General features: G+C 34.9%; 1 protein-coding gene across 18 annotated transcripts in view; it reads left to right on the forward strand.

Annotated features, from left to right (window-relative positions):
- The window catches only part of FER (FER tyrosine kinase), a 242,510-nt gene that overhangs the window by 48,193 nt on the left and 167,685 nt on the right, over nucleotides 1–26,632 (forward strand). For 16 of the 18 annotated variants that reach the window (XR_004982824.2, XR_004982828.2, XM_036408936.2 and 13 more), the window contains 4 exons: nucleotides 7,315–7,498; nucleotides 9,695–9,832; nucleotides 10,425–10,544; nucleotides 20,740–20,862. Coding sequence is in view for 16 of the 18 variants with exons in the window: in XM_036408936.2 (XP_036264829.1) it covers nucleotides 7,315–7,498; nucleotides 9,695–9,832; nucleotides 10,425–10,544; nucleotides 20,740–20,862 (565 nt within the window). In the remaining 2 variants the exon portion in view is untranslated. Of the gene's footprint in view, nucleotides 1–7,314; nucleotides 7,499–9,694; nucleotides 9,833–10,424; nucleotides 10,545–20,739; nucleotides 20,863–23,002; nucleotides 24,226–26,632 lie in introns of those variants that run through there. The other 2 variants (XM_045571833.1, XM_036408944.2) reach the window with 2 other exon arrangements.

Consider the following 26,632-nt stretch of genomic DNA (forward strand, 5'->3'; position numbering starts at 1 on the left):
AAAAAATGAATAAAACTTTAGAAATCTATTTTAGTTGATTTTCTCATTTTGAGTCCACTAATAATGGTAACTGGCCTTCTTATTCAATAATCTCTAAATCTTCGAGATTTAAAAAAATCAAAATTACGTATGGATGATGAATGAAGGTTCTTTAGAAAAATATTCTGAAATTCAAATTTACCTCTCAATTCAATATAGAAAAGAAATACATTTGGATACAGGACTTGCTAAAGACCAACAGAGAGTTTAAGCTAAGTTTGCTGATTATCAATTCTATTGAAAGTGACCTGAAAGTGAGAGGTTTTTCTTTCTTTTTTTTTGGACCTACTTATTAGTACCTGATATATTAGCAGCTAACTTAAGGCATGAATGCTTATTCCTGCGTGGAGCTTAATATGATAGGAACTCTACAAGGTTATAAAGAGTAATAGCATTTTTAGTTACTAATCTAAATTTGCATATGGTTAAAGCTAGAGAAATTGAAGTGACAGTTATAATGTTCTTATTAGATACTGAAATATTATGTGGGATGGAATATGCTCCATGATTTACTTATATTCTGGAGGTAACTTCCAAAAAATAAAATAAAAGCATAATTACTTTCTTTGTGTTCTTTTTGCTTAGTTTTATTAAATAAAGCTAAGTTTCACATACAAAGAGGCTAAGAGAAGTTAAATATTTTTGCTGATTTTCCTCTATATTTTATAGGTGATCTCCTTAACAATATTAGTTTTGGACTTGATTATTAGAACTGATGCAGAAGGTAAAATTGTAATCTTTCTATAACTTTTAACTTTTTAAGAATTTTATTTGTTTAAATTTATTTTTAAAATAATAACTATACCAATTCATACATTTTCTGGTTTTGTGCCAGGCACTGTTATTTATATTAGGAATATTGCAGATAGCAAAATTTCCCAAAAATCCCTGCCTCTGTAAGGCTTACATTTTAGAGCAGAAGATAGCTAATTAATTAAAAAAAAAAGTGAAACAGAGTATATTACATAGTAATAATTACAATGGAGAAAACACTATAGGTAGATAGGGTGTTTGGAGGTTGATCAGATTAGTTGTCATGGAGAAAGAGACCTTTAAATAAAGAGAGGAGGTGAGGGAGTGAATCATGTGGTTTTATGGGCAGAGATTAATCCACGACAGAGGGGATAGACAGAGCAAAGTAATTGAAATGGGATCATGTCCAGCATATCTGAGAAGTAGTATAGTCATTTGTGTAGCTAGATCTGAAGGATTGATAAGGGCCAGGCATGAAGGTTTGAGAATCGGAGGAAGAAAGATGGTGTTGGCAAGGGAGACACAGATTATGAAGGATTTGGTAGTTCTTTAAAACCCTTTACCATGAGTAAGATGGGAAGCCATTGGTGGGTTTTGAGCAGAGGAATGACATGAACTAACTTAGATTTTTACAGGAGAATTCTGGTAGCCTGTTGAAAATAAGAGTCTGAGATTGGGGGAAAGATGGACGTAGAAGACCAGTTGCTTCCAGGCTATTGGAGTAATCCAGGCCCTGGTTTATGCTACTTTGGACTGCGTGGCAGTAGCAGACGTGATTAGAAGTGCTCAGATTCTGGCTATACAATTGATTCTTGTTATTTTTAGTAGTTATACTTTATAGAATTACTGTGAGAACTAAATTAGCATTACCCGAGTACTGAATCATTGTCCCTAGAAGAGTCACAGTTTTGACAGTTGAGCAATACATCACCAATACACCTAACAATACATTGTTTTGTGTGTGTTTCTTTTTAAAGACACTTTATCCTATCTAATAAAGAGGGACTATGCTAATTGACCGTCACTCTGTCACAAAGATGGCTGCACCCATAGATGAGGCCAAGCTCCCTTAAGGAGCCTTAATGAGCAATCAGCAGGGACCTGAGGCTACACCCTCTCCTGCCTCTGTAGGGCTTGACAGGGGACCTCAGGCTACACCCCCCACTTGGCAGGGTTTGACAGGAGACCTCAGGCCATGCCTCTTGCCCTGGCATCAGTCTGGGGAACCTCAGGCCGAGCCTCCTGCCTTGGCACGAGGCCGGGGGACCTTAGGCCATGCCCCCCACCCGGCAGGGCTTGACAGGGACCTCAAGGTGCACTTCCCGTCCTGGTGCTGGGCTAGGGGACCTCAGGCCGTGCCCCCCACCCAGGCACTAGACTGGGGGACCTCAGGCTGCACACCCTGCCCCAGCACAGGGCCAGGGGACCTGAGGCTGCGCCCCCCCCTTGCCTGGCCGGGCTTGACAGGGGACCTCAGGCCGTGCTCCCCATCCAGCAGGGCTTGTTAGGGGACCTCAAAGTGCACCCCCAGTGCTGGATTGGGGGAACTCAACCTGAGGTTGTGCCCCCCCTGCCAGTGGGGCTTGAAAGGGGACTTGAGGCTTTGTTCCCCTCCCGGTGCTGGGCGGAGGGATCTGAGGCTGCGCCCCCTGGCCTGGCAGAGCTTGATGGGGGACCTCAGACCATGCCCCCCCCCCCCTGCCCCCCCCTCCCCCGCCTCCCATGGCTTGATGAGGACCTCAAGACATGCCCCCCACACCATCTGGAGACCTCTGGCCACGCCCCCTGTCCTGTACTGGGCTAGGGGACCTGAGGCTAGTTCCCCTGCCCAGTGGGGCTTGACAAGGGTGGGACTGGCTGGGTCTGGATCTAACCCAACGGGGAGGGGGACGGGTCTAGGTCTCATGCGATTTTGAGGTGCATGTAGATGGGCGGGGACTTGGCTCTAGGTCCCATGGTGTGCCCCAGATTCTGACAGGAGGAAGGTTTTCATATACATTTTACTAACTTTCTTTCATCTCTGATAATTCTATTAGACAGAGGGCAAATAGCAATATTAAATTATCTAATTAATCCCCTTTTAATGTGCATGAATTTCAAGCCACTAGTTTAATATATATTGTTGAATCATTAACATTGAACCACAGTGTTACAACTCATGACTAAAAGCTATCTAACACATCTATTTTTTCTGTAAGTCACGTCATACACACCTTAAACATAAGAATACTAAACAGCACTTCAGCACTATGTTTAGGTCCCAGTTTCAATATGGTCAAGGGCATGTACATTGGTTGCGGGCACATCCCCGGTAGGGGGTGTGCAAGAGGCAGCTGGTTGATGTTTCTCTCTCATTGATGTTTCTAGCTCTCTATCCTTCTCTCCCTTCCTCTAAAAAAATCAATAAAATATATTTAAAAAAAAAGTCAGGAAAAAATATAATAGAATTTTTTTCCCAAATTGTACCAAACTTTTCATTTTTCTACAAGGGAAGGAGAGTGCAGGATAGAATAGACAGAATAATCAATCAATCATGTGACTGTGTCAAGTACACATTGTAACCAATTCACAAGTATATGTGAGCTGTAGACTACAAAAAACAGCACCCCCTCCCCCAATCTCTATGAAAACATATCCCCCCCCAAAAAAATTAGTTTTAAGTCCAAAGTTTTCAAAATAATTTATTACCATTAGTTTAATGTACTGGAATCTGCCTTCAATGTTTTCAAAGGCTTTAAAATGTTTTTTTTCAAATTGTGTTAATAATTATGATAATTAGATTTGACTATAATAGTTTTCTTTAGCTTATTTGTCATACACTAAAACTGATAAGGAAAAAAGTATCTAGGAACTTGTTAACTTTTCTAATGTTATTTTGGATTATAAAATCTTAGGGAGGTGAGTATTGCATATTTAGAGAATTCTGCACCAGCTAGAAAGACAGATGGGAACTATGCAGTTTAAAAATCTGTACAAATAGCCAAAACCAGTTTGGCTCAGTGGTATAGCATCGGTCTGTGGACTGAAAGGTCCCGGGTTTGATTCCGGTCAAGGGCATGTACCTTGGTTGCGGGCACATCCCCAGTAGGATGGTCGTTCTGCTTTTTGGTCTAATTAACATATTAACTCTTTATTATATAGGATTTTAAAATCTGTGTAATGTTCATTCAGAAAGAAATTTTTTTGTCTCAGTTAATATGTCAAGACTCTGCTTTGCTGAATACTGAGTTCCCAGTGTTTAGCACAATTCTTGGTGATAATCAGAATGAAAGGAAGGAAGAGAGACAGTATGGGGGTGAGGGCATGTGCTGGGGGTGGGAGCAGCCAGGGAGATGAAAAAGGAGACATATATAATACTTTCAACAATGAAGAATTTAAATTTAAAAAGGGAAGGAGTGGGAGGGAGAGAGGAAAGGGAGAAAAAAAGGAAGGAAGGAAGGAAGGAACTAAACACATTAAGATTTCTCAAAGAGAGAAACCAAGATGGCGGCATAGGTAAACACCTAAATTGCTGCCTTGCACAACAATTTCAAAACTACAACTAAAAGAAAAAATGGACACCATCCAGAACCACAGGAAGGATGGCTGAGTGGAAATTCTACAACTAGAAGGAAAGAGAAAAGCACACTGAGATTCAGAGGAGCTGCAGAAGTGCAGAGGTACAGAGGCACGTGCGTGTGGAGAGGGCTGGCAACTGAGTACGCAGCTGGCTTTCTCAATTGGGAGGGAGACAAAAGCTCTTGACTGCTCCAAACTCCAGTTCCGGGTGAGACTCTGGGGACCCAGACTCATTCGGGGAAAAATTGGACTGTATAGCAGTGGACAAAACTCTAGGGCGGCTTTCTCTCAGAGGTGCTTGTAATGATTACCAAGGAACATTGAGACCCAGGGGCCTCTTAGGACAGGGCTGAATGGAAGCCACTGCTGTCTGCTCCATCCTGAGACTCTACCCCATCCAAGTTGAGTATAGAAGTTCTCCCAGTGTAGACACAGCTGATCCTCACAGCCAGTTGACTTGGAGGTCAAATCCTCCCAGGGATACCAACAACAATCAAGGCTTAACTACAACAAGACTGTGGACACAGCCCACAAAGGGGTGCACCAAGAATGTCCACTTCAAGTAACTGGGGAGGCTGAACCACCTGTGCCCTATAGGACACCTAGCACACAAAGCCACTCTATCAACTCAGGGAAGCAGCCAAAATGTGGAGACAAAGAAACAGGTCACAAACGAAAGAAATGGAGGAAAGCAAAAGACTGGATATAGAGTTCAAAACCATGGTTATAAGGTTTTTCAAGAATTTTCTAGAAAAGGCCAATAAATTTAGCAAGACCCTCAAGGATATGAGAAAGGACCAATTAGAAATTAAGCATACACTGACTGAAATAAAAAATAATATACAGAGATCCAGCAGCAGACTAGAGGGTCACAAGACTCAAGTCGAAGATTTGAAATACAAAGAAGCAAAAAAACACCCAACTGGAAAAGAAAAAAGAATCCAAAAATATAAAGATAGTGTAAGAAGCCTTTGGGACAACTTCAAACATACCAACATCCGAATTATGGGGGTGCCAGAAGAGAGAGAGAGAGCAAGATACTGAAAACTTATTTGAAGAAATAATGACAGAAAACTTAACCCCTCCTGGTGAAAGTAATAGACTTACAAGTCCAGGTAGTTCACAGAACCCCAAACAAAAGGAATCCAAAGAGAACCACACCAAGACACATCATAATTAAAATGCCAAGAGCAAAAGACAAAGAGAGAATCTTAAAAGCAGCAAGAGAAAAACAGTTACCTAGAAGGGAGCACCCATATGACTGTCAGCTGATTTTTCAACAGAAATTATTGAAAAATCAGCTGACAGTCGTATGGAAAAATCAGCCAGACAGGAGTGGAAAAAAAATATTCAAAGTTATGAATAGCAAGAACCTACAACCAAGATTACTCTACCCAGCAAAGCTATCATTCAGAATTGAAGGTCAGATAAAGAGCTTCACAGATAAGAAAAAGCTAAAGGAGTTCACCACCACCAAACCAGTATTATATGAAATACTGAAAGGTATTCTTTAAGAAGAGCAAGAAGAATAAAAAGGTAAAGATAAAAATTATGAACAACAGCCGAAACCGATTTGGCTCAGTAGATAGAGCGTCAGCCTGCGGACTGAAAGGTCCCGGGTTCGATTCCGGTCAGGGGCATGTACCTTGGTTGCAGGCACATCCCCAGTGGGCAGTGTGCAAGAGGCAGCTGATGGATGATTCTCTCATCAATGTTTCTAGCTCTCTATCCCTCTCTCTTCCTCTCTGTAAAAAATAAAATATATTAAAAAAAAACTATGAACAATAAGTACATATCTGTCAACAAATGAATCTCAAACTCAAGTGAATAAAAAATCTGATGAATAGAATAAACAAAGCACATTAAATATAACAGTGAATATAATAGAATTAGGGCCATAGAAAAGGAGTGGACTGACAATTCTTTGGGGGGAAAGGATGTAGGGGGTGTGGGAAGAGACTGGACAAAAATCATACACTTATGGATGAGGACTGGGGTGGGGGTAAGAGCAGAGGGTAGGGTGGGAACAGGGTGGAGGGGAGCTATGGGCGGAAAAAAGAGGAACAATTGTAATAGTCTGAACAATAAAGATATATTTAAAAAAATAAAGATTTCTCAAAACTTCTTAAAATGTTAAAGCCTGTTAATAGTACATTTAAGGCTTCCTTCTTTTCCTTCCTCCTCCCTCCTTCCCTTCCTCTCTCCCTCCCTCCCTTCTTTCCTTGAAGAAAGGAAGGAAGGAAGAAGAAAGGGAGAAACTATTGCCTATTCTTTCTTTCTTTTTCTTTTTCTTTTTTCAATGTAAACTTTCAGTGTTTTATTGACTTTTATATAAACTCATAAAAATATAATCTTTGTTAAATTTTCTACAATTTTCCAGTCTTAAGTCTGCCTTTTAATTTTATATATATTATTGATTATGGTCTCACATAATTGTCCTTATTCCCCCATTCCCATCCCAAACCCCTTCCTAGATAAGCCCCCCCACCCTCCTGTTGTTTACCTTTCTAGATTTGTCTCATCTTTTAAGGTCTGTTCTCTCCACAAAGTGTCCCCCAGCTTTCCTTGTCTTTATTGATATCTTAAACATAGACCTCAAAATTTAACATTTACAAAATTCCTTATTTTCTTGGTGATATATATGCGCTGTTGTTCCAATTTGGTGTAAGCTGCTGCTTGAACATGAGAAGGTTCATATATCTGTACAGTTTTACATTGAACATTATCCTTCATTCACCAAACAGTTACTGCAGTGCCTGCCTCCTTCAGAGCGGCCTCTATACAAAATATTGGCAAATAAATAGTACTTTGCATAGAGCTAAGAACATAGTGTATGTTCAACAAACTTTTGATTCGCCATAAAACGAGTGAAATAACATAACATAGTGGTGGCTCTGTGTGCACACAGAGAAGATAAAACTTGTTTATTATCTCTCTTATAACTGTCTTCAATGCTTTCTTCAGGGAAAGAACCGGAAAAGGCCAAGGATCGTTACGACAAAGCCACAATGAAACTTCATATGTTGCATAATCAATATGTATTGGCATTGAAAGGGGCTCAGCTTCATCAGAATCAGTATTATGACACCACCCTTCCTCTGCTTCTCGACTCCTTACAGATGATGCAAGAAGAAATGATAAAGGCACTGTGAGTTACATTTTGTATTTGACATAACATCCTGTCATACAATAATTTTAACATTACTTGCTCTCCTACTTAAGCTTTTGTCTCATGTTTTGTGAGCTTCCTTATTGACCCAGACCCATGGGTGTTTCATACTTGTTTTACCTCAAATTCTTCTTGATTTTCACTTCAGGTATTCCTGTAGTTTATGCTTCTCTTTTAAACCTTCTAGCCAACCCCAAGAATTCCACCCCCCCCCCTTTTTTTTTTAATGTTTTTGTTTTGCTCCAATTAAAAGGAAATTTATATGAAAAAAATTCAGTAGTTGACAAGTATTAAGAAGTGGAAATCTGTCTCCACAGGGTTGGGAATTTAAAATTTGAGCAACAGAAAAGCCTGAAGAAAAGATTTTTTGAAGGTTTATTTGCTATATTCTTATTGTATAAGATTAAAATCAACAAATATTTATTAGACTTCTACTGTCTGCAAAGCACATTAAATATAAAGATGTGTAGGCCACAATGTTTGCCTTCAGGGAGCTAACAGTGTATGTTGGCTAAATGCACACGTTTACCGTACATATCGATTTAAGACAATAGAAAAATGTAAGCCACCCTTTGGTAGACTTCATCTTCTGTATTAGCTGGGTTTGGTGGTCCCTTATTTTCCCAAGAAGATAAAGTGTTTTTAGTCAACTTAAATATGTATATTTATAAGGTTGTTATTAAAAATAATGAAATTTCTACTTAAAATATTTAATAAATACATTTATTAATAGTTACATCTACTTTAAATTACGTAGTGTTTATTCAGAAATATTTATGTTCCTATTCTCAATTTAATGAATTAATAGTTTCCAGACTCTTCACATGAATCTTCAATAAAATTATTTTCATAACACCAGGACATCTTTTAAAGACATATGATGGTTTCTCACAGTGTGTTTACTACTAAGAAATTGTTTCAGACCTAACATTTAAAAAATCCAACCATCATGCTATCACTGAAATTGAAATCTATGTCACAAGTACTCATTCATATAATGTTAGGAGAATTCATGCCCCCACCCCCACCCCCATTTGTCTTAAAGGCGAATATTAATGATCTCCACATCATAACGACTTACTGTATTGCTTTATAAGGTATCTAGATAGGCTTATTTATATTTGTATCATTCAGTACTTTGAACTATTATTAGTTCATATCCTCAGGGATACTTACTAAATTATTATTAAATTTCTCTGTCTCCCCCCTTTTATTTTTTTATTTAAAAATATATTTTATTGATTTTTTACAGAGAGGAAGAGAGAGGGATAGAGAGTTAGAAACATAAATGAGAGAGATCATTGATCAGCTGCCTCTGGCACACCCCCTACTGGAGATGTGCCTGCAACCATATATGTCCTTGACCGGAATCGAACCTGGGACCTTTTAGTTCGCAGGCTGACACTCTATCCACTGAGCCTAACTGGTTTCGGCTGTCTCTCTCCTTTTAAAAAATTGTGTCTATCAGGTGATTTTTGTGATTATTCCAAACTAGCATTGCTTGGAGCATTTTAAGTCTAATTTTCTTTTTCCAAACATTATTTTACTATTTAAAATAAAATAACTGAGAAAATACTTCATAATAAGATAAATTTGGTAATGATTTGGAAAAGAAAAGCAGAGAATACCTTATATTTATTTGGGAATATGCAGGATAAACTTATCTGTCCATACTTGTTGCTGAGGCCAGTAATGACCAATGGTATAGCATTCTTAAGTTGGGACTAGGTCTTTGCAACAGAATAGGTTTTTCTTTTGCATTTATTAGGTAATACTAAAATATTTTATGACATTTTTGCAACTGAGTGGAGGCCAGTAGGAGATATCTAGATGTCATTGAAGTTAGGAGAGCAGAGGCCCAGGAGCAAGAGGAGACCCAAGTGGTTGGGCATATGAGGAAATTGCAGATATTAGAAAGAAACATTAAAGAGACTACTGTGGACCCACAGCTTCATGTTACGGAATCCAACATTTCTATGATAATGTTGAGAAACAGAAAGCAATCAACACTACCTTATATTTAGACACCTCAAATACAGGTTGGTAAAGGTACATAAAACTACCATCTGTAAATATTGATATTACATTTCTTGTGTTTGTTATTTTGAATCCTTTCTGGTTCTATGTTTTCTTGATAAACTTTAAAATGTTGTAAAATTTTATTTTTGTTTTCAGAAAAGGCATATTTGATGAATACAGCCAGATAACTAGTCTTGTTACGGAGGAAATAGTGAATGTCCATAAAGAGATTCAAATGTCAGTTGAGCAGATAGACCCTAGCACAGAATACAATGATTTTATAGATGTTCACAGGTATGTATGATATTTTCATTCTTCTTTCAGTGTTGATGGCAGTATTACTTTTTATATCATATAATATTTAACTAAATTGAAATAAGATACTGATGAGCTTGTTTGGACATTAGATATTTCAAATTAATTTGTCTCCTTTTAATTATTTTCAAAGTCTTTTCTCCTATATAGTGATCTTTAAAAATGTTAGGGTTGTCATTATATCATTTCTCAAGCCTGAAATGATATCATCTCTTTAATCCATCCATGAAAATGTCTCTTTAACATTTCTATAGTAATAGTATTATGACTTTATATTAAATTTTATAATGTATCAATTACTTCTACAAACATTCATCATCTTATTTTATATTCATTACCATCATGATAGGAATAAAACCACTTAATATCCACATTCTATAAATGAGGAAATTAAGGCTGAAACTACATGACTAGATCTTTGCTGCCTGGGGTTTAATATGATTTATTTTATTGATGTTTACTTTGTGAATATAGTTTTTGATGAGAAAATATATTCTGCCTTTGGTGTGTACTAAGATATATCATGATAGAGTATTCATATTAATCAAAATTGTTTGGCATGCTTTTTTAGAACAATAGCTGCTAAAGAGGAAGAAGTTGAGTTTGATACTTCCTTATTAGAAGAAAATGAAAATCTTCAGGCAAATGAGATTATGTGGAATAATTTAACAGCAGAAAGTTTGCAAGTAAAGTAAGTATTTGCAAAACCTGAACGCTTTAAATATTACTATTTTTATTTATAGTTGTACATTCTGAGTTTTAAAATCCCAATTTTTATTTTTATTTTTTGCAAGTAATGAAAAGTAAATTAAAAATAAACCCTCTGGCCATTGTTGCTCAGTGGATGAGTGTCAACCTGTCAACCAGAATGTCACTGTTCAATTTCCAGGCAGGGCACATTTCTGAGGTGTGGGCCCAATCCCCAGTGAGGGGTATGTAGCAGGCAGCTGATCAATGATACTTTCTCATCATTAATTCTTCTGTCTCTCTCCTTTTCCCTTCCTTTCTGAAGTCAATAAAAACATTTTAAAACCAGAAATAAATAAACTGATTGTTGTTTGGTCAGAATGAAATGTTTTGAGAAGTATATTAACTTTTACTCATTGTTCACTAATTAATTTTGATAATTCCAAAAATCAAAATTCTGTGCAATGTATTCAGTTATTGCTAATATCTTATATTGGAATAATACTTTATTCTTTTCAAAGTTTTTTTTTTTTTTTTTTTTTTTTTTTTTTTTTTTTTTTTTTTTTTTTTTTTTTTTTTTTTTTTTTTTTTTTTTTTTTTTTTTTAACCCATTTCCTTCTCAGAACTTACTGGCAGAACCATTTTGGAAATGAAGACTTACATGAGTGTTTTGTGATAAGAGACGTGTAGATGTCAGCAGCATTTAGTACAAAACTTTAACTTTTAATTGAGTTCTCTTTAATCAGGGATGTCTTCTATTATATGCTAGTAAAAGAGTTCTTTCTTCACTTTGTTGTTGCTATTTCATAAAATTTTAAGGATTTTTGAGAAATCTTAATGTGTTTTTTTAGTCCTTTCCAAATGTTAAAGTCTGTTAATAGTACCTTTTTGAATTCAGAAAGTATAATTAAGCGATTCTACTCATATATTTAACCTATCTCTTGATTTTATCAGGAGCAACACAAAGAAACATATCTATTAATAAGCCCTATATGTACTTGTTTCTGTGCCAGAAACACAACTAGAAATGATTATGTACTCATTTGCTTTTTAATATTGGGCATGTTATATCATATGACCTGTTGGAAGTTTATCTCAAAAGAGTCAGCCAAAAGTCTCCATCTAATACAATTAAACAATCTCTGTGTTCAGTAACAGTGTTGTAGGTAAGTAACTGAATGGGATTGAAGAAACTAACAATGCTTGTCACTTGTATAAGATGAAGGCTTAGTAATTATGGTGGACTGACTATTGCTGAGAGGAATGGAGGCATGGGAGTACCTGCGTTAGAAGGTTTTTCCTGGCAGCTATCTTGGGATTCTTGAAGATGTGTCCCAAGGTTTGAAGTCCTTCGTAATAGTTTCACTTTGGTTTTAGATATACTGTTACAATGTCAGTTATCTGTAAACCAGTGATTCTCACCCTGGGTGAGTTTTGTCCCGAGGAGAAATTTGACAATAAATATCTGGAGACATTTTTAAAAAATTTTATTAGGTGGGAAAGTGTTAGTGGTATCTATCTAGTCGCAGGGGTCTTCAAACTACGGCCCGCGGGCCACATGCGGCCCGCAGAGGAGTCTGATCCGGCCCGCCAGGTTTTTTGGGCAGTGAGCGCAGCCGAGGTGTTACAGTAGGAATTAGTAGTTCATATAGTCCGGCCCTCCAGCTCTCTGAGGGACCGTGATCTGGCCCCCACTTTAAAAAGTTTGAGGACCCCTGATAGTGGGTAGAAACCATGAATGCTGCTGAAAATCCTTCAGTTGTAGAACTGCCTCCTACAGCAAAGAATTATCTGGTGAAAATGTCAAAGGTGTCAAGGTTGAGTAATTCTGCTCTAAACAATAGAGTTGAATGATGGTAGGGTTTCTCAATTTTCGTGACAAATTCCATTTCTTAATTCCTGTGCTGTGTGGTGAAGGAATATGATATAAATTACTCCTGTGTGTGTGTGTGTTTTAACTATTACATTGCTCCCAAATAATTTATTCATCAAAAATATATTTACTGTGGACATATGCTAGTACAATAGTGTGGTAGGCCTGGGATGGTAGTGGTAAGCATGGGGTGCAGGGGGTCAGTGGTGGAAAAAAATGGGACACCTATAATACTTTCAACAATAAAGATGTATTAAACATATATTTACTATATATTTAAGTTTCCAAGGGTTAATTCTTTAAAGGATTTTATACTAAAACTAGAGGACTGGTGCACGAGATTTGTGCACTGGGGGGGAGGTTGGTTCCTCAGCCCATCTTGTGTCCTCTCACAGTCCAGGAACCCTCCGGGGATGTCCGACTGAAAGCTTAGGCCCAGGGCCTGGAAAGGCTCCCACCACCACGGCTGCCCTTGCCAGCCTTGAGCCCTGTGGGAGTGCACTGACCACTAGGGGGCAGCTCCTGAATTGAGTATCTGCCCCCTGGTGGTCAGTGCACATCATAGCTACCGGTTGTTTAGCCATTCAGTCGATTTGCATATTAGGGTTTTATTATATAGGATGGATCAATTTATTTTAATAATCAAGAAAGAATGAGCAGATAGATATTGGAGTGTAATGTGGTAAGATTAAAAATAGCTACGTAGCCGGGACCGGTTTGGCTCGGGGACTGAAGGGTCCCGGGTTCGATTCCGGTCAAGGGCATGTACTTGGTTGCAGGCATATCCCCGGTAGGGGGTGTGCAGGAGGCAGCTGATCGATGACTCTCTCTCATCGATGTTTCTAACTCTCTCTCTCTCTCCCTTTCTCTCTGTATAAAAATCAATTAAAAAAAATATATATATATATATTTATAAAATAGCTACCTATTATAAGTTTATGTAAAATAAAAGATTTTTATAGCCAAAGAAGAATTTGGTTTATTGCTTTTCAGGGTATAAGGACAGCAAAACTAGTTATTTTTATAAATCATTATTTCTTAATTATGGTGATGAAGCAATGAACAAAAATATAATAAATTCAAGACTACATCTTTGATAATGTAATAGAGGACATATTTACTGAGGCAAAAAATTAGCAACATTTCACTGAATAGTTTCTAAATTTAGGATATAAGTTTAAGATTAGGTTTTCCTTAAGAATTTTATTCCAAGAATTAGTTATTTAATGTGTCTGTTGGCACTGTCAAGATAATCTAAGGTAATTCCATTAATTCCATGTAATGCAAGAGGAAAACCTATCTTTTTAACAAGACATTAGTGCTTTAAAGTTAAACTAATACAGGGTGGGACTAAAGTAGGTTTACAATTGTTTGTATGGAAAATAATACAATAATAAATAATCATACCCTATGCCTTTTTTTCTTGAGGCATTAATTTATTAATTTATTAATTTTGTTATTGTGTTGAAATATTATGTCCGATAGAAATGAATGAAACAAGCAAACAGATAGTTTGTGAAAAATAAATGCAAATGACCAGTAATTCTATGAGAATTAAATATGAGTTTTTTGTGTGTTTTTTAGAGAAGCTATTTCATCTACCAGATTGGCAAGGATTCAATAATTTGACAATACCCAGTGTTGTGTAGGTTATACAGCAATAAGCCCTCATGAAGTCTTGGCAGAAATAAAAACTAATGTAACCTATTTGGAGGATAATTTGGAAATATATATCAAAACCCAGCTTGCACATACACTTTGATTTAGGAATTCTACTTCTACAGAACTTTAGTCTACAAATATAAAGAGATATGTACGTGTATAGTCATAATATGGTGGGTTGCCTAGGTCTGAATCCTGATAGTACAGCTTAATACCTTTGTGAAACTGGACAGATTACTTAATTCCTTTATGTCTCATTTTCCTTAAATGTAAAATGGTAATAATAATGGCATCCAACTCATAGTGTTAACATTCTGTGAATAAATATAGGATGTATGGAATATTCCTTGGCACATGGTACAGTTTATGTAGTATTTTTTCTTTTATTACTATTTACATTAAGGATTGTAAGCACAATACTTGGGTTTTTCAGGGAAATATTTGATATCTGAAATTCTTTTGTTAGTTCAATGATATGAAAAGAATACCGCTATAAGGTATAATATGTCACTTCATTAGTTATTAATTCAGAATACACAAAAATACTTCAAATAATTCATAGGTTAAATTCTCTCACTTTTAATATTAGCATATGAATGAGGGTTTCTGAGAAATTACTTTTTAATATATATATGATATTATTTGAATAGAGGCAAAGGACTATAAAGATCTCAAACAGTCTTTTTATTTGAGCAAAACACTGAAAACATCTTAAATATTTATTAATCAAGATTTGGTTAAATGAATTTTGACATGTCCATAATTTTCCCATTATGCAGATTTTAAATAAAATAAGATAGTATGTTTATATGTATGCTTATATGGAAAGATATCTAATATGTATGCTTATGTGGAAAGATATCTAAAGTATATGATAAAGAGTAAAAACAAGTTATAGAATAATATTTATAGTATGAGTCTATTAATAAAAAATGGCACATATAGGTATGTTTGTATATACATAGACTATTTCTTGAAATGGAGGAGAATGGTTGGGGTAAGTAGGGCAGCATGTTGGGGCAAATATTAATAATGTTAAATAAATGTGCTTTTACTTCTCATCTCTTTGAATTATTTTATTAGCATGACTTTCTCCAGAATATTACATATTCATTTTTTTTTTTTTTTATTGTGTCAGTTCCTTTTACTAAGCCTTTGTTTCTGAGTCACTGGCTTTAAGTAGTTTTATAATAGAGAAGTCTCCCAAAAGCTCTATTAGAAAATGCTAATATTTCATTGAATGTGCTTACCTGTATCCTACATTTTTCCTTAGCTCATTTAAGAGCTCTAATGTGTTAATATCAAATAGTATTAAGAAAAACTTCAGAAACATTTCCCTTTTGGTTTTGCATTCCTTTATGTTTGTTTAAGAGGTCAGTGACCACCTGTCCATTGTGAAAGGTTATGTTAGTTTGGAAGTGAGGATCATTAATATTTGTGACTACTGGGGAATTTTTCTATAAATAGGAGTCATACTGGCAGTCTCCCAGACTGCTGATAAGTAGTGACCACTTTTCTCTTGGACTCTTCACAATTCTTGGCTAGATGTCAGATGCTGTGAATGATTAATTGATATCTTTGTTGAGTGAGTGAGTGAATGAAGACTGTTTTATAGAGAAATTTCAGGGAGTTTCTGAATAATGGATCTTATGTCTGGCTTCATATTATGATTTCTTAGGGAGCTTTAGAAAATGCTGATACCTGGGACCCAACCCAAAACAACTAAATCATATTTACTGAGGGTAAGATCAGGCACTGGAATTTTTGGTAAGCTTTCCACGTGATTTTAATGTGCATACAGGATTGAAAATCTCTGCCATAAGCCCACTAAAATTGTAGAAGTGTGTGTGTTACTTTCTTGGGGGAAGTTCCTGTAAATTTTTAGAGGGCTTCATGAGCCAAAATGACAAAGGACTAATACTTGAATATCAGTCCATTTATAATGAACTTATATTCCTCAAATTTTATAGAATTATTGGGGAAAACTAGCCTTTTTATAATAGACTAACTAGCTGACAACTTTAAAATTTTTCTTTTTCTTATGTTCTTCAGTGTAACATACAAATTATTTTCATTATCAGAAACTTACTCATAAATAATTTATGTTCTTGGTTTTTGTTTAGTGTATCATAGAGTTTTCTCAAATAAATATAAGAGATTCTGAGATTATTATCCAACTAGTATCTTTATCCAAAACAGGATTGTACAGTTTTGCTGCCTGCCCTTTTTCAGGCTTGATGAAAATCTAGTGATATGAGAGTAAGTGACAAAGTTATTGCATTTGCCCATCTAAATATGTGCCACTGAGCATTTTACTGTACTTTTATTAAGTATCTATCAATTATATATGGGTTATACACACACACACACACACACACACACACACACATCATCCCAAAAAATGTATACACACTTTTAAAAAATATGTATTTTTATTGATTTCAGAGCGGGAGAGGAAGAGAGTTAGAAACATCAATGATAAGAGAGAATCATTGATCAGCTGCCTCCTGCATGTTCCACATTGGGGATTGAGCTTGCAACCCAGGCCATATGCTCTGATCAGGGATCGAACCATGACCTTCTGGTTGATAGTTCGACCCTCAATCACTGAGCCACCCCAGGCGGGCTACACACTTTTTATTGAAACACAGCCATGCTCATTCATTTGCCTGTGGTCCACGGGTAATCTGCTACAATGGCACAGTTGAGCAGTTGTGACAGAGACCATGTGTAGTATTCTCATTACTTCCCACTGCTACTTGTTGCAGTGCAGATCACAGTTGACACAGTTATAACTCAACAGCATTTTGAGTGTCACACATACTGCTGCCCATGATTATTTTATTTACTTTTTAATATTAGTCCATGCCTATTAAGTCAAAACAAGAAAAGAAAATGGATTTTGAATGTCATACTACTAAGTCACAGTGGAGTATGGATTATTTCGTTATTGAATTAGATGGTAAAGCATTGTGTTTATTTTGCAGTGACACCCTGGCTGTGCTAAAATAATGCAATATATGTTTACATTACCAAATACACATGCCATTCAATATTACCAGCTCAGAAAACAGTGCTAGTCAGAAAACTTAGAGGACTTAAAATGGAATACCTCATTACAGCAGACTTTCTTTAGAAAAATAGAATATGTAAATGAGAATGCAACCAAAATATGTTTCTGGGTGGTTCATTTGTTAGCCAAGTAAGCAAAGCCATTTACCAATGATGAATTAATTAAGTAATGCTTCATTTAAGTACTGAAGAAATATGTCCAGTGAAAATAAACGTGTTGTAACAATTAGTTTTTCAGTGAGAATATTTGCTTGAAGAGCTGAGACATTGAGAGCAACATCATTAGTTGATTAAAAAAAAATTTACATAATTTCATGTGCTTTCCCTTCTTGATGAGTCAGCAGGTGTGATCAAAAAGTGCTCAGCTGTTGTTTATTTGAAGAGTCAGTGCCTAGTTTTAAGCAACTGAAGACTTACTCTCTGTGAATAGCCTGAGTGGGTCAACTACAGATAAGAATATTTTTGAGGAAGTTAAGACAACACTAATCCAGTATAAATTGAAGTTGAATCTTTTAAGATGTGTAACAAATGAAGGTATTAAAAATATGTGTGAATCTGAAAGAGGCTTAGGTGAACACATTTACAAAGCATATGGAAATGTTAAGAGTCATAATCCTATGGTTATTCAGTATATAATTCATCATTGGGTACTTTGTGAAAAATATTTGAATCTAACCATATGTTATTGAATCAATCATGTCACCAGTGACCTTCATTTGCTCTTGTGGACTTTACCATCATCTATAACATGATTTTTTTAAATTAGAAATTGAAACTGAAAATCTTGACTTGCCCTATCACATAAAACTTTGCTGATTTAGAAGTGGAAAGTTTTATTGGTGGTTTTTTTTTTTTGTTTGTTTGTTTGTTTATTTTTAGTTCAGATCCCAGATTGAAATCTTTCTAAATAATCAAAATTTCCCTCAATTGTTATTATTGAAAATTGAATTCTCAAAGTTTTGAATATTAGCTTGTGCTAAAGATTTGATAATTTTTCTATTGAATTCAATCTAAAATTACAAGCTAATTTAATGCTTATATGCAGAACTTACACTGCAGTAAAGTCATTTAGATGACAACTAATGTTATTTGAATCCCAGGAAACATCAGGTTGTTCTATATACTTCCTGTGCAGTCCAACATTTAAACACAAAGCAAGATCACTATTCTTAACAAAATTTGTAGCTGATGACTTTTCTGAGTTCAAGCTATGTTTCTAGCAGCATATTTTGGAACTTGGTGCAGATATTTCAACATTTCAAAATCTACTTACTTGTGCAATTGAGGAGTTCCCACCTAACTTTAGAAGTGATAAATGTTCATTATAGTGACATGCTGAAAAGCATGTAATATAATTTTATAAATGCCAGCTAAGCAATAAATATACTCAATTGAAATCATATGCTCATGGATTGATAATGGTATTTCGCAACACTTACCTCTTTGAAAAGATATTTTCAAAGATCAAATGCATAAAATCTCATTATATATCTGCTTTAACAAGTGAACGTTTGTAGCTGATTTTGATGATAAGCACTAGCTTTGAATTTCAATGAAGGTAAACATTATTACCCTAAAAATATTTCTAGCCTCAGAGTAGACTGTTATTATGATAAATTAAGCTCAATTATCATTATTGATGATGATTTTGAATTTGTCAATAAAATATTTGTGGATACTTTTTCTCCTTTTTCTTATATTAATATCTATATAATATGCCTTGATTTTTGTCTCTTGGAAAAGCCTAAAATACTTTACTCTTCAGAGCTTTATAGAAACTGTTTGCTGACTGTTGTGGGAATGGCACCGATTTTACCTATTAAACTGTCTGAATCAACCTTCTCAATTGTTGGCATGACAAATACTGCAATACTCTCATCATGTCTTAAGGCCTTGGTTTTATCAAGTCTGTTTTTGCCTGTTTTCACAGTCTTAGCTCAAGCTTGTTTTTTGGGTGAATTATATGCAATTATGTGAGACTATTTAAGGGAATACTTTTTGAAAGAGTGAGTTGGAAAGATTTGGAAATATGAAAAATATTAGAAGCAGATGATATATTAGGAGAGATTGGTTGAGGGGAACGAAGAGGTCACATAGAATATAGGTGGATTTGTCAGATTGCTGGTGGCTATCTTTAACAAAAACTTTTGCATGATTGATTAGAAGTCACCTTCTGTTTAATTTTGAGAAAAACTAATACATATTTGTGCATTGGTATAGAAGGTTATACATAAATTGCTATGAGATTAATAAAAAAGGTTTATTCCATTTATGTTGCAGTAATAAAGATGTCAGGAAATTACTTCAGGCAACTGCCACCTTATTCCATTTCTTTTTTTATTAACCAAATATCACAATATGACAGTATTGGAAACTTATAATTTATAATTTTTCAAGAGGTTGGGTCTCTGTAAGAGTTCTGTAAGATATAGATGATGATATCCAGTGGTTTGGGATGATATCCAGTGTTATATAAGTACTGAAAACTTGTTGTTATCCATAGTAATTATTTTAGGTTTTTTTAATCTTTACAGTCAAATCCTTCAAAACTAATTAATACATGCAGATAATAAAAATCTGAAATATCTTACAGAAGGGTATACAATGAAAATCAAGCTCTCCCTCTTTTTTTATAGACCCCATTTGTAGTTTCCAGTGTTAATTCATTTAAAAATGTATGTATCTTTTCAGTATGTATATATAAGTATTACATGTATATAAATTGTTTACTCAAGTGGGGTTATTCTGTGCCGTCTTTTACCTTGTTCTCTTAACATTTATGAACTCTCAATAGGGTACAGTGTTCTGCTTTCATGTAACATGATTATTGAGTTTAGTTTCTTATTGATGGACATTAAATTATTTCCCAGTTTGTTAATATTACAAGGGGTGGAAACAGGTTTTATGGAGACTGAAGCTTACAAAAATTTTTTTTTTTGGGGGGGGGACTAGAACAAAACTAAACTAAATGTAAATTAAGTACAGACCCTTGGAAGATATCTTGCTAGTGAAGTGCCTGAAGGTTATGTGTCATTAGTGTTATAGTAAGTTCACCTTTGTTTATTGCAATTACAAGTAGTGCCACAATAAACATCCCTGTGATTACATCTTTTTTACTCATTGAAGCATATTATTTTGGATAAATTTTATGAGGTGGAATTAATAAAATGGACTCTAGACCGCAGGCATGTACCGGGATTGCACGTTGGATCCCCTCCCCAGCTGGGAGGCAACCAACCTATATGTCTCTCTCACAATGGTCTCTCTCTCTCTCTCTCTCTCCGCCTCCTCCCTGCTTCCACTCTATAAAAATCAATGGAAAACATCCTTGAGTGAGGATTAACAAAAAACAAAATAGTCTGCTCTGTACCATCCAATAAAGTAGCCACTACCCACATGTGTCCGTTCAGCCCTTAAAATGAGGCAACTGCAACCAAGGGACTGAAATTTTACTTTAATTTAAATTAAATAACATTTGGCTACTGTTTTGGACATCACAACCTTAAATGTCTGAGTGTGTGTGTGTGTGTGTGTGTGTATGAAGTGAATGTAATTAAAGTATGGATTGATATGAGGAAATTGTCCATTCTAGGTTGAAAACTTTAGCAGAGGAACTTATGCAGACACAGCAAATGCTATTAAACAAAGAGGAGGCTGTCCTGGAGCTGGAAAAAAGAATTGAGGAATCTTCTAAGACCTATGAAAAGAAGTCTGAGTAAGTAAAACAAAAATAACTTGAAGAAAGAAAGTGTAATTGATTAAAATTTTACTAAATACTACTTTTATGTGTATTATGGATTTAAAATTTCTAGAAGCTGAAATTTCATTTTAAGTATAAAACTTAGATATATAAAACTCTAGAAAAATAGCATGTGTTTGTTAATATAGTGTACAGATTATATATTTTAATATTGTATATTAAACACTTTTCTGAAAAATCCTGTTAAAAGTTATCTTTACTTTCCCTCATCACTGGCCACAGGATTCACTGTGAATTCCTTGTTAAGAAAATGGCGGGCCAGTTATATGTAGAAATTGGCTTCTACTATGTTAGAAGGAAGAAACATATTAAAAAATAGCAGTCTGCTTCACCTATAAAAATCTGCTATAAAAAAAAATAGCAGTCTGCTTCATCATTGTTTTTCTTGCTGATTTCTGGATCTGTGAATATTTTTCTGAAACCTCTGATTTTACTTGTCTTGTTAAAGTCTGCTTTTAATTTTTGTGTAAATTGTGTTTTCTACTGTTTTAAGTAGATTTTGAAAAGATTTTAAATGCTAATTTGACTTTGGCAATGATTTGCATCTCCAACAGGGATTAGTTTCCTTCATGTGACTGGCCCAAGTAGAGTTCTTTCTGATATGCTCTCACATACTCAAGGAAATTGTGATGTGTAGGATTTCTCTCTTTGGTTTATGCTTGCTCTTATTTTCACAACTTTCAGATATTTACTTTTCTCAAATGCCTGATCTCCTTATCTCTCCCACTGAAGTCAAAGAATATCTCTCCTACATTATAAAAAGAGTTAGAATCATCAGGTGGCAATTCTTATTTTCTGGGACTAGATATCCAAATCCATCACATTTGTTCCCATTCTCTTTTCTTACTTCCATAGAGGAACAGATCCTAATTCTAAGTCTGTTTCTTGTGTCTGTCTCTCGTATCCCATCATCACTTACTTCCTTAGAAAATTTGAATTATTTTACATATATGCCCACCTTTTTCTCTCGACAGGATCCTGTATCACTTTTTAAGTATGACTGTCTTTAAAAAATGGTTTTATTGATTTTAGAGAGAGAAGAAAGGAGAGGGGGAGAGAGATAGAAATATCAGTGAGGAAGAAATATGAATCAGGTACCTCCTGTACTCCCATACTGGAGATCAAGCCAGGCTGGGCCCTGACTGAGAATTGAACCAGTGACCTTTGGGTACATGGGATGATGCTCAGCCAACTGAGCCACACTGGTTAGGGCTTTGCTTAGGTCTTGATCCTAAAAATAATCTTTATCTCTCTGCCCACTCCAGATAATTCTTTTTAAATTTTCATAGTACCTCTGTCTTTGCTTTTCGTTTTTTTTTAGTTAAACTTGTTCTAAGAGTGATTATGCACAAGCATTTTCTCAACTCCCACTTAGTTTTCAACCTTCAGATATCTGGCTTCTTCCCATCACTACTGAAATAGGTATGTGTAAGATCACTAATGATCTCTACATTCTAAATTTAGCAACTGTTTTATTTGATCTCACGGTATCTTACTTTATTGACTTTGTTTCTTTTTTTCTTCTTTAAAAATATATATTTTTATTTTAGAGTGGAAGGGAGAAGAAGAGATATATATATAGAGAGATAGAAACATCAATGATGAGAGAGAATCATTGATCGGCTGCAACCAGGGCATATGCCCTTGACCAGAATCAAATCTGGAACCCTTAAGTCCACTGGCTGATGCTCTATCTGAGCCAAACCGGCTAGGGCTATGTTTCTTCTTTTCGATTGGCCTTTGGGACCCAATATGCCAGATCTTACTCCTCTCTTTCTGGCCACTCTTTCTTTATAAACCTATTTTCCTCCACTCAGCCAATCCATTTTGGTGTTACTAAAGGCATGGCCCTAGGTTATGCCTGCCACTCACCTCCTGAGCTCTATCTCTGGGTGATCACCTAAAGATGATGCACATTTTTTACTTCCTGATTTCTCCTCTGAACTGTCTGCCCATGCAGTCATTTGCCTACTTGACAGGCCTCCTTGGGTGTCTTAAAAATACACTAAATTTTCTGTGTCTGAGACTGAATTAAAAATTTCAATTCAACCCAATTCAATCCAACCTAGTTCACTCTTAGTATTGCTTATTTCAGTGAATGGCAGCACCATTCATCCTATTATACTGCTCAGCATTGTAGGAGCCTGCACCTCTCATTTATAGGATGGCTATTATTACTATTATTATATCATATTGGAGTCACTGAGCCTTTCAGAGGCGAAAATAGAAATTTAAGTTACTCTGGGCATTCCTTTAATCTGAAAAATTTCAGTTTTGTATAACTAAATCTTCTATTTGGATTATAAAAATAAAATCTATCAACCATTGCTAATATTACATTCAAAATAGAATTATCTTTTGCTTTTTTCTATTTACAAATAAATTTCTTCCCATGTGTACAGAAGACAAAGTAGCTCTACTTTTTACAGCTTATAAATGAACACATTGTAAATGAATCCTGTTTTAAAATTTAGTGGTTATAAAGAAAAACAATAAGGTAGCTGACCCTCTCACTAGCATGTATGGCCATATATTGTTGGAAGAGGCAATCTTCAAGTGTTATCTTAATCTAGAAGTTGTGGGTTTCTTTGAATTTTTTTTGGTATGCTTTCTTGACTCAAATCCTTGATTTTGACTCTCTTTATCTACATAATCAGTGTGATCATGCTCCTTCACCTATTTAGATTTATCAGGAGATGAGAATGGGAGTAGAGAAGAGGGGGCTTAAATGTAAAGGGTAGTGGATATATGGGAAATACATTTCTTGAGTTCTTACTCTGTTCTACACATTCTATTGGATGCTTTATATATATATATAGTAAGCCAATGAATGTTTATTTGCTTTCTGTATAATTGCTTGTATTTTAACTTGAGGAGAATTTAGATAATTTAGAACCACGTGCCTAGTAAGTAGTAGAAAACACATGAGTCCCTGACTCCAAAGTTTCTATCTTTTTTTATCACAGCATTTGCTGGATCTTATGATTTTAATAGTGCTCTTAGGAGAATGAATTAGAAAGGATAATTATGTCAGGCAATTCAGAGGATGAGTCTTATTTAACCCAAGTTCTATTAGCCCTTCTTTACCACAGGGGTTTTATTGCTAGTTTCAATTAAAAAAAAATCTTAAAAATGTTAAGAATATTTACATAACGAAATAGTCATTGTAGAATCTTATTAATTTAGATTTGAGTAGGGTTGAAGTTTGTCTTTGAATAACATGTTAAAGTATTTTGCTAAACAAATAGTCTTCAGGGATTCTGGGGAAATGTTTGATTTCTCAATTTTGTTTCCTTTTTGTGTGTGTATATATGTATATATATACATATATTTAAGTACACTTAAATAATTAAAATCAATTTTTATTCAGTTTTAAAAGTAGATTTAGAATTATTTCTACTCTGTCACACAGTAGCTTCATTACAATGCTACTTGAAAATAACAAAAACAATAAAACTACCTTCTCTTGCAAATACTATTTACATTCTTAAATTAATGGAATCATACTGAATTTTGTGCTTAATAGAAATACCATTATTGGATCTATCATATTAATATAATATAATAAAGGACTAAAGTTAAAACCTACAAATTTGGATTTAAGAAATTATCTTTAAAACATCTTATAATAATAGTGACAAAATAAATTATATAAGAAATGATTTGATAGTTTTGATTCCTATAATTGAGTAATATAAAGTGAAAAGTAAACTTAGAGAATGATTTTTATATTACATGAAATTCACACAAGTGCAGAATTTTAGCTCTTATAAATCAAGTAGCTCTCAATTGAAATGATGCAGAATTTTATCTAAAAAAATAAGGTAAAGAAAGTAAAGCTAACCACTAGAAATGGTATGATTTTAATATAACATAAAGCATCACTCTAGTGTACATATCTTTACTTATTACTTTAAGAGTATGTTTACTCAACTGGAAATAACATAAATCTTCACTTGATTTATGATCCTTGACTACTGTACTAGAAAGTAGTTTATGGGACAATATACCAAGCATATGTCTTTTATGACTCAATGACATAAAGAGCTAGAACATTACTATTGGTTTTAGTGCTTGGTTTTAGTTTCAAAAAGAGAATGATTAATTCTGTACCAATATCACCTAGTACTTAAAAATACTTTCTACATCATAAAATCATAACTCCTGGAGCCATGCAGGATCTTAAGAGAGCTTTTGATTCATAATTGTCTTTCAAATTATATGATATCTGTAGCCCAGAAGTTTTAAGAGACTTGCAAAATGCCACATCTAGCCTGTAGGGAAGGTAAGAATTGAACCATCTAAAATATTGTTCTAGTCTGCAAATTCAGGGTACTTTTAACTTGGACTCAGCACTTTAAAATGACTTGTATTACCAAAAAATGTGCTATGTAAATAGGAAATTAATTCAACAATATTTATTGCATGTCTGCTAAGTGCCGTGAATACAATGAAAGGTAAGACATATATGGCTACATGTCTCATGAAGCTTATACTTTTGTGGAATGCACCAATACAACACAAGAGATTAACAGTTGTGATAATTGCTGTGAAACAGGTAGTTCTGATATAATAGAGGAGCACCTACTTAAGATAGGTGTCCAGGGGTCTCCTGGGAAATGGCATCTTAGCTGAGACTGAAAGACAGAAGGTGCCATCTACATGAAGAGGAGTTTGAGATACCGATAAGTAGCACATGCATAGGTTCTGATTCCTTCTGTTTTTTAAATTTACTTTATGGTTTCTTATGCATTATTTAATCATGAACTTACTATAAGTTTCTTCTTATTAAAATTTACACATAATTGTTTGCTCAATGGTGTTATAAGCATATAAAATAATTGTATAGTGTATTGTATAGTGATTATAGCAATACTTTAAAGAAAACTATTGAACAAAAGCAAGATGTTAAAGTATCTGAAATTGTCATTGTACATAGAGCTTAATAGGATTAATTGGAAGGAGCTAGTATTGTGCATTGACTTCATTATAAGACATGAAAATTGACCATAGCCATATAATAGGGCATATGATGCCCCTGCAAATCTCATTGTTTTTAAAAACCACTAAAATAAAAACCAAGAAATTTATATTTTAACCTAATTCTTGATAGTAGGATAGTATCTCAGAATTTCTGATTATAATTGGTACAATGTAGTAGATACTTAGAACTTCTGAAAAAGAATAAAAAAGGCCTGTCCTTAAAACAGATTATTTAGGAACCCAGGGCATATGAGACAAAAAGCCTCACCTTACCAGAGGAAGCATGATGACAGCAACAGTGATATATATTTTCAATTAAATATTTAATTTGGGATAATTATAGATTGCTGTCTATGTATATGACTTAATAGAGGTCCCATGTACTTTATATTCACTTTGCCCCTATGGAAGCATTTTGGAAAAGTATAATTTAATATTATAATTGTAGATATTGAGCCGAAACCAGTTTGGCTCAGTGGATAGAGTGTTGGCCTGCGGACTGAAAGGTCCCAGGTTTGATTCCGGTCAAGGGCATGTTCCCTGGTTGCGGGCACATCCCCTGTAGGGGGTGTGCAAGAGGCAGCTGATCAGTGTTTCTCTCTTATCAATGTTTCTAACTCTCTATCCCTCTCTCTTCCTCTCTGTAAAAAACCAATAAAATATATTAAAAAAATAATTGTAGATGTTGACTTTGATACAGTCATGACTTGAAATGTTTTCATCACTGCAAGGATTCCCTCAT

The sequence above is a fragment of the Pipistrellus kuhlii genome, unplaced genomic scaffold (genome assembly GCF_014108245.1).
Source record: "Pipistrellus kuhlii isolate mPipKuh1 unplaced genomic scaffold, mPipKuh1.p scaffold_m20_p_4, whole genome shotgun sequence".
NCBI classification, from domain to species: Eukaryota; Metazoa; Chordata; class Mammalia; order Chiroptera; family Vespertilionidae; genus Pipistrellus; species Pipistrellus kuhlii.